The sequence below is a fragment of the Mastacembelus armatus genome, chromosome 11 (assembly GCF_900324485.2).
Source record: "Mastacembelus armatus chromosome 11, fMasArm1.2, whole genome shotgun sequence".
NCBI lineage: Eukaryota > Metazoa > Chordata > Actinopteri > Synbranchiformes > Mastacembelidae > Mastacembelus > Mastacembelus armatus.
Window position 1 is genome coordinate 16,400,598 of NC_046643.1, and position 10,691 is coordinate 16,411,288.

Below are 10,691 nucleotides of genomic sequence, written 5' to 3' on the forward strand. Positions count from 1 at the left end.
TCCCCGCACTTCCTTGTCCACAAATTGCTCATCCTCTATGACCTCAATAAAACCAAAGAGCAGTAAAACTAAGTGATGCCAACCAGCTTTGTACAAAAGAGATGAGTACTTAATAATTTTGGGTGTGAAGAAATGTGAATTTAAATCACATGCATTTCAGGTTTTTATAAATAATTCAATATATATTTTATATGGTGACTCCTCCACTCCTGAATGCACAAGCTTCCCATGCCTCAACCTTCTCCTCCCCAGAGAGCTTAACTCTACTCCTAGTGTCCCAGATTACACAGCCAATTAGGGCGAAGGCAAAGCCCCTTCTGTCACCAAGTCTGGCTAGTGAGTGGTGTGTGAGAGAGAATCTGTGTGTGAGTGTGTGTGAAAGGCAGTACAAGGACACAGAATGACACAGTGGTCTGAAGGGAAGTCTTCAGTGATTTATATAAAAATGGTAAACACTAACCAGGTTGACAAATAAACTGCAAATAAAGTCTAATTTGATACCCAAATACATATGTAATTAACATATTGAAGGGGATTATGCAAGCAGTGACCTGGGCTTCCTTCATTGTCATATGTGAACTGAATATTATTCAGAATCCATAGAAAGTGAAGACCTTCAAAGTTGTTATGGATTTCATTCTATTTTATTCAATAGCACCACCAGCTGGCAAATAAGAAACTGATTTAAATTCAGAGACCAATCCCAACAAAGACAGTATGTGTGATGACAGTCCAGGCAGGTGGTTCTGAAAATGAGGCACACATGAGCAAAGCAGAGGGAATACTCAGCTGCTCCTCGACTCTTTTCTGTCAGTTTTTACTCTGTGGGCTTTGCTAAGGAATGCATTTGTAAGTCTAAGCACATGCAGGGCCTGTGTTATGCCAATGTACACTCCGTCAAAACATTGTCTGTTTCACATACAGTATATATATATATGCTACTCATTCAGGATCTGGGGTCACCGGCTCAGTGGTATTTGCTGACTCTCTGGTGTATATCTGGGTGGTGGTACCAGAATGACAATGTCTGCCACCTTGGGTCTCATGAAGGATGACAAGCTGCCTTCAAACATGGATGCTTGCATGATACTTAACCACTGCCTGGTTCATGGGCCTCATCTTCAGCTGCATTCCCATTGATTTTCTGTTCTTTGTAGGGTATTAGGGCATCGCAGCTGAATTGCCTCCATGATTTACCCAGAATTCCAAACCTGATTAAGTAAAAGTAAGAAAAAAACAAGACACGTGGTTTAATTTTTGTCATATGGACAGAAAAACATAAAATGGGCACAATATCTTTGCATAATAGGGAGAACTGATTATATAGTAGTAATTAGTTTCATCCTGCATTTAAATGTCAGTTATATTATTATATATTTTTTCAGTTTTGTGTGACTATTGTAAATACTGATTAAAAAAAACTATTAAATATTATTTGCCTAAAACCAGACAGGAATTTTTTAATGTGACCACTGCGGAAACACTGAAAATAGTTATGTAAAGTGGGTATTAATGTCTAAAAGCTTTGTGATGGCTAACGATACTTTAAAATAACAATTAGGAGTCAGATACACATATATATATATATATGTAATGCACCACTATATATTATAATATTAACCAATGCACTGTAATGTAACCAGGGTGGCTAAAATGCCAGAACCACTCAGAATGATCACCTTTGAACTTGGTTTAGTAGCCACATATTGATGGTAGGTGGGAGGGACATGCTTCTGTAAGATTATTTCTGTCCACTAATGGTCACTTAATGCAACATTAACCCATATGGCTGTGAATGTTTGACATTATTGTACATTATTGTAGTAGTAAATGTTATTTTGCACATGACAGTAGTGCAAATGTGACATATTCTATAACATTTTACAGCACCTGGCTCTGGCCAGCTGTTGGTTGAGCTGCTCTGTTAGGGCCTCGGTGTCACAGTGCTCGGCCTGCAGTGAGCTCTGCCTTTTAGCCTGGATCCCGAGAAATAGATAAGATGACCGTTCTTTGGGCGTGGGGAATAGAGTCACCATCAATGGGGAACGCTGATTAAGTATATTGTTGAGGGTAAGACGCCTCTGAGGCATTCTGAGGGGAAAAAAAGTAATTAACACATTGTCCAAATAAACACTCCAGGGAAACATGCAAATTAATTATGACAAAGGCAGAGTAAAATGAATTTCATATAATCATTTGTATTTTTTAAATTTTGTATTTGTAATTCTCACTTAAAAAAAGACTCTCTCTCAGTGTTTATACCTACTGCCCCTCAGATTCAGCAAAATGCTATGATACTATAGAACTGTCATTGCATTAAGACAACAGCTGTATATGCATTTTAAAAAGGATACATTATTCACATATTTTATCATAAATATTTAATATGGTGGACACCCAAACAAGTATCAGGGCAAATGTTATGGTAGCCAAACTCTCTCTACAACAAATACAAATAATCTAAAATAAAACAAAATATTATGGATTGATTTTTTTTTTTTTTTTTAATCACAGTAGTTTCAGTGTCTGCAAGACAGCTGGAAGCAGTGCTGAATCTAGTCCAACCAATGCTGCTTACATCCACTCTCAGGAGGAGAGTACCTTTCAAGCCCAGTTTTCGATTGTTTCGTCTCAACCTGACAGCAGGAAAGAACATTGGCCCTCTGACAATTTACACAAGTGCCAATCTTACATCAGACACAAAGAGCAACATAAAACTGGCTGTCAGACAGTCCTTCCTATCAAACAATGGTTTGAACCTGTCTAAATCAATCATACTCCAGTTAGAGTTCTCGTATGACATCCATCAACCACAAACAGCTTCACTGTCTGAGCTATTAAGTGATTATATAATATGTTGAATCAGGACAGACTGTTTAAACATACTGATGGTTAGACCTAGATATTTTTAAATATCACATCCCAAGCAAGTGATACTGAACAAGAAAAGCCCTCATCAGCACACATCAGTTTATAGTTTGTTGACAAAATGTGACTGCATTTAGAGGCCTAACCACTACTTAGACTTCACAAAGACCAGAGTGATGCTATGTACTCTAACTGACCACATATTTACTTTACTTTAACCTGCCTCTGCTTGAATGTGCCACTGCATTTGATCTCCTTAGGGTCAGCATCTCCCATCTTCAGTGAACCATTAGAAACAGTGGAGGTCAATTCTGAGTCCCCATCAGTCCTGTTCCCCACGGCCGTGTTGAAAGTGTCAGAGTACAAAAGACGCCCAACTTCGTCTTGGATGTCCCTAAGGTCCTTCCTGCCAAATGTTACCCAGGCCACATAGCAGAAGAAACTGTACAAGGACTGGAAAGAAAGGTAAAGCAGAGTGTGTGAAGCCATTCTTTATCCTCAAATCACTTCCTTCTTCAGTTAATTCTTTTTTAATGCTTTCATTGGATGGACATTCAGAATGCCTTTTTTCTGACTAAAAGCCCAGCTGGCCACTTATTCTTGTGTTTTTAAAAGGTCACAACAGCTATTTCTGTCCAAAAAAAGGTCACATACAGAGCAGGCAATAAGCTGGTGCTGTTAACGTGACATTTCTAGCCTTGTCCAACCACCTGGCTAAATACTGGAGAGAGCCTGTCAAAGCAAAGCACCTGTGTTGAGTCAACATTTCCTACCATTAACAAATTCATTAAGGCCACCAGGCAAAACCAGCATTCAGTGTTGTTCTGTTCTGCTCGCTTCCATCTGTGTTCACAGATGGTAAATTGGTATTCACTTGGACCAGATGAAGACTGCAATTTTTGTGTGAATATGAGGCATTACAGTTTCAACTGCTGCTTTTGCAAGAAAAGAATTTCAGGTCAGCTATGAGACAGAGTCATCCTGATTTTAAAAATAAGGTGATTGGCAGCACAAATTAGATCAGTAACCAGTTCCCAATATTCAAAGTAACTATAAATCATATTATTTGGAACAGACTATTTGCAATTAAGATGATTCATTTTTTTGTAGCAAAAAGGTTATGATTCCACCTACCGCATGTAGCAGCCATTCTGTACTGTTTGATGACATCTGGCCCCTACAAAGACACATAAGGCCTTGGTATGCTGTGGCAAACTGTTTTTTAGCTTCTATTTAGCACATGATCTAACATTTTGATTCTGTAAGTTGCATGGCTCTATTTCTTTATTTCATAAAATAAAAATGAATATAATAAAGGCCTTTGAAGAAAGGCTTGTTTTCAATGTCTGTGCTCTAGTGGTTGTTTTCTTCTTTCTACTTTGAGTCAACAAAATACATAATTTTCCCTGAGGTTTTCATATAACTGAAAATTTAAACTAATGCTTACTTGTGATATGGCCTGTGTTGGTGCTGTTCTATCTCCAGGTGCATAACTAAGGTGAAATAACAGACAGCCAGCTTCCTTTTGGCTATCTCCTTTTTTGCCAAGGGCTCTGCTTTTAGCTGGTGTTGTGGAATGAGGTCTAGACTGGAAGAATGGTCAGAAAGAGGGAGAAGTTTCAAAAAGACAGGACAGAGAAGTAAGAAAGAGAATTGGAATATGAATTAAATATAAAAAGGTCACAGATAAAAAAAGGAGCAGCCATGCTATGACAAAGAAAATCACATCAGAAGAAAGGAATAATTGCAATAATCCATATAGAGAAATCTAAATATAATAGACAGCACTCTTCCACTCGAAGCATGCTTACGTCATTAAATGCTTTGGTTTATTCTCCAGAGACTTGTGCTCAAAGAAACAAGAGAGGTAAAGAAGAAGAGTTGCCAGAACATCGTCCAGTTCTTTGCTCCTAGACACAGAGAGGGAAGACGTAGTACTGTGTGATTGATATTTTCATGTGAAATACAACAGTCGAAATTATATGCATGTATAAAGTCATGTTTTTATATTACTTTAGAGGTGGGCAACCCGTGTTCCTCGAGGGCCACTGCTCTGCCCTGCTGATTATCTGGATCAAGTGTGTTCAATTAATCAGAAGCTGGAAGATTCACTGATTCACATCATCTGAGATGGTATTTTCCACCTTCTGATTGACTGAACACACCCGATTTAGGTAATCAGCAGTGGGTAGGCAGTGATAGTTGGGAAACAGTCAGGAACATGGATTGCCCACCGCTGTATTTACTTACTTCAACACATCAAGAAAGCAGAGTGGAATTGGAAGTGAATAATTCTCCTGCAGCAAACTGACAGCCACCTCTACAATACAGAAAGATCTGTCATAAGAGATTCAAAGCTCATCCAGCCCCTACTAGAATCCTCAGTTTTTTGGGGTGCAGTCTAGTGATACCAGTGCATGTACACAAGTAATGGAGTAAGTAAACACAAATCCAAATCTCCAGTTTGTTCAGGAGAGAGAAGTAGCTGTCATGCACCCTAACTGATTTCAACAACATATTCAAACACTTGCGTTTAACATCATCGAGGGTGACACAGTCTCCTCGCCTCTTCATTACTGAGGATCTGTATGTGTCCAGATGAGCTGGACTCAGGCTGTTTCCAAGACTTTGGCGCCCTCTATGGTTCAACACACACATCTCAGCCAACCTGAGGAGGCAGCGGTGAGGAACACGTGCAGGTCAGTCTCAAATGTAACAAGCAAAAACTTTGAACTATGTGCATTTGCGGAATAAGGCGATCATAGGCCTATTTTTTCTGCCTTTTAATTGTTTATATGCGCAGCTGAAAAGCTGGAGCAGGTATTAAGTTATATAAACATAAACGTACCACTCTGCACGCTGCAGAAGATTGAAATTGACTTTGGTTTGTCTCCTTTTCCTTAAAACTCCCTCCTCTGGTGTACCAGAGCTAGAAAAGAGATTAGCATTAGCATTAGCATTAGTTAGATGTCTACTGGTTGAACGTGTTTTCATGAGCGTTAGGCAGCATGTGCACTAGTCATTGGTTCCAGCTGTCCTCACCTGACAAACTCCACTGTTTGGGATTCATCATTCCACACCCAGCGACCTGGACTCACACTCACCTGTAAGGTGCTCCGATAATGTCAGTCAGACCTTTAACTAGCTTGATGCGTACTTTTGTGATTAATTATAACGTTAAATAGCGTTAGTTCTTATTGGCACTTTGAAAAGGTTATAAATATTAAAGTGGCGACACAAACATCGGTATTAATATTAGTTAACTGGCAAAACGTTGTTACTTAACATCTTAGAACTTTTGAAATCCGTCTGTTTCAGTGTGTAACCTACGTTTGTCGTGTCCTCCGGATATTTCAGCATTTCTGTAAGCAAAACTTTCTACATTTTAGCTAGCACCACTCTCTTAGTCCTTTGCTAATGTTACACTGTGTCCAGGCGACAGCCAATGGGGAAGAAGCTGACATCTGACGTAATGTTAGAGATATGACGCTTTTGTGTTTCCGTTACGCTGTTGCCCTGGAGACCCCAGGCCCGCTCAGAAACTTTTTTTATCAGCGTGATGTTTGAAGACTTTTACCAGTTTTATGAGTATGACTTATGATTTTCAACTCTTGATACGCTGCATTACATTTGTCAGTGATCCCAGCTGTTAAACATGATGCTATATAAAATTCATGTTTTATGAAACAGTTGATCTGTTTCCAGGCTGCGTTTACAATTAGCATTTTAGAATAACACTTTTCAAAGAAAGATATAACCTATGTTGACTTTTGAGATAGACATGGGTCTTATTTGAAATCAGAGACTGTGATATTTTATTTTTATTTTTTTGCAAACTTGTTTTTGATTTTCAGATTCCCTGACTAAATACATATGCCACCTTTAATGCACTAAAATTTAGTAAGAATTTTAAAATTGTATTTATTTGTTAAAACCTGACAAGTTCAGCAGCTGAGCATTTTTTTTTCACTTTTTTCCCCTTGCTTTTCCATTTGACTTTTATAATGTGCATCCTGTTCTGTGCATCTTTTCATAGTGTCAGTAGTAACAGCTGTCAGCTATCCAGCTTGATCCAGTAAAGCCACAGACATCTGGATACAAAAATCTTTTATTTCGTGAGGCATTCACAACATTATATGTTAGTATCTTTGAAGCTTTATGAGATAAAAATGTTTTTGTCAATTCTCTTGGCATTTTAATTCTATACACCTAAATCTTTTTCTCTAAAAATGAGCTCTGGACCTGCGTTGCAATAAGAGGCCATATATCAGCTTTTTTTAAGCTCTCTAAACATACAACTGCTGTTCAGTTGCTCTTTGGAGTGATGAGGTGTACATTTTCAGTGAAGTAGTCCAGCCCCCAGGCTTTCTGTTTGTCTGTCAAGGCATCCACTGACTGCAGCAGCTCAATATCACATCTGTTCCCTGACGAAAGGAAATGCACAATTAAAAAAAACAAAAACAAAAAAAAACCACAAACTAATCTCAGCCTCTGATCCAAGCAAAAGGGTACTCAAATTTCAGTGTGTGAATATCTCCCAGGAATCTAAACTATCACTTCCTATAATATCAAAGTGGTTTTCATATTTGGGATAATTTATAGGCCTTAGTTTTATGATTAAGTATAGACTTAGAGTATACTTAGCCATGACTGTTTTTAACATGACTCACCAAACAGGTTGTGGACCTGCTCATCAGGCACAAAAAATGGAGGACCTGAAATACAAATACAGTCACAAGTATCTTTTATGTTTTACCAAGCTCACACAAACACACGAGGCCAGGACCTGTGTACAAATATGACTCCCCAGACTTCTGTTGATGTGTAAGTTACCTTTATATAATTCAGGATTGTACAGTAAAGTGTCCACAAGGTATCTGCAGTCTTTGGCCATGAGAGAAATTATGAGAGAGGCATACCTGTTTTGTTGTAAGAGAGAGTGAAGCAAAACAACATCGAATCTGTGGTCACAAAATGTTATCAACCTGTGTTACTGCTAATAAATTACCTAATGTTTAGTTCTAGTTAGTATAAACATTTTTTAAATGGTTTCCATTTCAAATAATGGACATTATGGTTTGAAATCAAGTGCATCTGCTTTTATGTTATCGACTATGATCTACTGCGTATGGAGCGTTCATCCTCATCTTACTTTTCTCTGTCTCTAGGGTTGATGGCCACTAGAGATCCTCTGTCCCAAATTGCCCCAAACTGGCCCTCGATGGAGCTGCGACATGGGGAGAAAGTAATTGCAAGTAAGTAATTTAACACTTTCAAAAGTGGTTTAATAAAAAAAAAAGTACAAAACATAGATACCTGGAGAAGTTGTACAGGTCACATTGATATATCGAAATATTTTTCTCTGAGCTCTGTGGAACAAGGTCAGAGTGGATTAACCTTTCTTCCATTTCTGTAAATGCAGCATAGTTTTAACAAGTGATTTAGTTTTGCCACAACATGTTTTTCCATTTGAATGCTTTTATATTGAACTAGCACTGGTATAAAATATTGTTTGCATTATCAGTAACTTCATACAGTGTGACAACAGTAAGAGAGCCTGATATTGGTGAGAAAACTATAGACTGTCATGCTGAAATACATACTATGTCATTTTCTGTGAATCCCTAGTGAGCGTGCATTGAACAAATGTACAGGGCCTTTGTTACACATAAAACATCTGCATAACTTGAGGGTTTTTATTAGCATGTTGAATAAATGGTATATATGCCTTTATGGAAAACAAGATGATCTGTGTGATCTTGTGATCACCATTTACACATGCATACCTTGTAAACCTTTGCTCCAGGTATGGTCGGGACAGGCTCCACACTGAAGGTCAAGTTATTCTCCTCAAAGAACTGTTTTATAGCTTCTTCACTAACCTCCACTCCAACCACTGAATGGCCCATATCTGCTAGCCTGACATTCACACAGAAGGAGAGAAGTATGGGATGTCCAATCCAAGTTGGTATTCCTTTTTAAGAACAGATAACTGAAAATGCTAAGTGTGATCTTTCTCGATCTTCATACCACTTCATATCTACAGTTTTCCCACAGAGAGGGAAAAAGAAGTGAACTCTTGTGCGATTAGCGAGAACTTTATCAAGGTTGCTCTCCAGCATTCTGTTGAAAAAAAAAAACACAAAACAAAATCATTATTAACAGCAAACCACACATTCCTGCATATATATATATTAAGAGTTACATGATCACTCCCTTTATACTCCTTCACTATGAAAAACCCTCAGATCATTCAATCACAATGAGCTTTAGGTCAGCTAGTGAATGAGGTGGCAACGTTTGGGTTCAATTAGCCAAGTCTAGACTTATTTGTCTTGTAAAGTTTGTGCAACTTTTTTGACATTTTCATTGGCTCCCTGGATGTGCATTTAGATTTGATGTTTACTGGTGTACGTGAGGCTGATGGAATCCGATTTGGCCCTCATTCCAACGTTCCTCCCATTCTCCAAGTGCCATGATCCGATCCGCCTGTGGTTCCAGCATGTTGGTTATGTTTGTCGGATACCAACTACACAAGAATAAAAAATAACAGACAGATAGAAACCAAAGAATGATAAGAAAGGCTTTCACACCTAAAACTGGAGACAGAAGAGAATATATGGTACACACAGTCACACATTCCAGCACATAAACACGTGAAACAGCTGCACAGTTAATGCATGAAATGTGGAAATGGTGGAAAAAATTGACATAAAAATCCACTTGATTGTTAACTGGCTACATATTACATCAGAGAATTAAACAAATCTTCAGAGAGCAGTTAACAAGCTTGTAGGGATACAAAATACTGATTTTCATTGGTCAAACTGCACAAATATATAATTACAAAAGAATCAACCATAGTCAGGACAGATAGAGCTGAGGTAACGATTCTGCCTAGCTACAGACAAATCTGTGCCTTCTAAACACAAAACTGTAAAATCTTTTGGTCCACATATTTTTTTTATAGTAAGTATAGGGCAGGGCTCTTAAATTCCCATTTTTTTTGTCTTTCCCTTTTTAAAAAAAAAAAAAAAAAAAGATCATAATTCTGTGTATTTTTATTTTAACTTTTTACTTATTTTTGACATTTTGTGTCTGATTGCATAGTTTTGTTTTATTCCTAACTTATTAAATGCTCATCCGCTATTATTTCTTCTATATTAGGCTATCTCTATTGTGTTGAGTGCTTGTTGTGTACCTGACATGCTATGTACTGTTGTTGTTAAATTCAGTTTTGTTAAGGCTCTTCCCGAAATAAACACTTAATAAACATAAATAAACACTTTATTTTTAAAATTTTTTAAAGAATAAAATGTATGTTTTGATGTTATGACCAGAAGCATTTAAATTATATTTAAGTTATAATTATATTACATAACATGTATAAAGTCCAACCCAGGGTTACCAAAGAGCAGCAGCGGCCCTGCATTGTGTTAACATTACTTTTCATAGAAAACCAAAAGCGTACCTTTCCTTTTCATATACGGCGTTTATTTATTCAGCAACACACCAGTATCGGCGTTGACCATACTTAGGCTACGTGGAGACTGTATATTGTATAACCTTATTTTAGACAAATCAAGATCAAATCAGACGGAAACCTAATCGGCTACGCTCGATTCTTCGGCGATCTCGAGGCCAAGAAACGTACGTTGGTATGTGTTTTCTCCTCAGTTCAGTCTGTCGGGTGATCGTCCTGTTTCACAGTAAGACGATGGTTTGACATTGGTAGCGAAAGTAGCAGGATATTATAATTGAGCAGTACCTGACAAGCTAAACTCAGGGATATAATCTCTCCGCTGTAGTCGGTTTTATTTCTG

General features: G+C 37.8%; 2 protein-coding genes across 4 annotated transcripts; both read right to left on the bottom strand.

The window, feature by feature from the left end:
* Positions 1–564: 564 nt before the first annotated feature.
* On the bottom strand, positions 565–5,965 carry ppp1r36 (protein phosphatase 1 regulatory subunit 36). Its single transcript, XM_026300522.1, has 10 exons — positions 5,911–5,965; positions 5,717–5,797; positions 5,400–5,536; positions 5,119–5,188; positions 4,680–4,778; positions 4,316–4,456; positions 4,003–4,045; positions 3,092–3,321; positions 1,891–2,091; positions 565–1,211 (listed from the first exon to the last, which is right to left on the bottom strand). Exons 3-10 carry the CDS (start codon positions 5,524–5,526, stop codon positions 1,091–1,093), a joined length of 1,032 nt encoding a protein of 343 aa, XP_026156307.1. The 5' UTR covers positions 5,527–5,536; positions 5,717–5,797; positions 5,911–5,965; the 3' UTR covers positions 565–1,090.
* Positions 5,966–6,958: 993 nt separating this feature from the next.
* On the bottom strand, positions 6,959–10,691 carry LOC113126358 (probable thiopurine S-methyltransferase). 3 transcript variants are annotated; one of them, XM_026300326.1, is made up of 9 exons: positions 10,637–10,691; positions 9,275–9,397; positions 8,899–8,991; positions 8,655–8,787; positions 8,185–8,237; positions 8,021–8,095; positions 7,702–7,787; positions 7,539–7,583; positions 6,959–7,292 (listed from the first exon to the last, which is right to left on the bottom strand). In XM_026300326.1, exons 2-9 carry the CDS (start codon positions 9,370–9,372, stop codon positions 7,174–7,176), a joined length of 702 nt encoding a protein of 233 aa, XP_026156111.1. In that variant the 5' UTR covers positions 9,373–9,397; positions 10,637–10,691; the 3' UTR covers positions 6,959–7,173. The 3 variants fall into 3 exon arrangements, with proteins under 3 accessions (XP_026156111.1, XP_026156110.1, XP_026156109.1); XM_026300325.1 differs by having other exon boundaries at positions 10,523–10,661; XM_026300324.1 differs by lacking the exon at positions 10,637–10,691 and adding an exon at positions 10,340–10,516.

Bases quoted from the DNA above. Each gene is read 5' to 3' on its own strand.
- ppp1r36 (XM_026300522.1), bottom strand. From the start codon at position 5,526: ATGTGTGTGTTGAACCATAGAGGGCGCCAAAGTCTTGGAAACAGCCTG. The intron at 5,189-5,399 runs GCAAGTGTTTGA...TCTGTATTGTAG, and splicing joins CACCCTCGATGATGTTAAAC to AGGTGGCTGTCAGTTTGCTG. The intron at 4,779-5,118 runs GTAAGTAAATAC...CTCTGTGTCTAG, and splicing joins TGCTTTCTTGATGTGTTGAA to GAGCAAAGAACTGGACGATG.
- LOC113126358 (XM_026300326.1), bottom strand. From the start codon at position 9,372: ATGCTGGAACCACAGGCGGATCGGATCATGGCACTTGGAGAATGGGAG. The intron at 7,584-7,701 runs GTAACTTACACA...TTTGTATTTCAG, and splicing joins CAATCCTGAATTATATAAAG to GTCCTCCATTTTTTGTGCCT. The intron at 7,293-7,538 runs GTGAGTCATGTT...TCCTTTCGTCAG, and splicing joins GCAGGTCCACAACCTGTTTG to GGAACAGATGTGATATTGAG.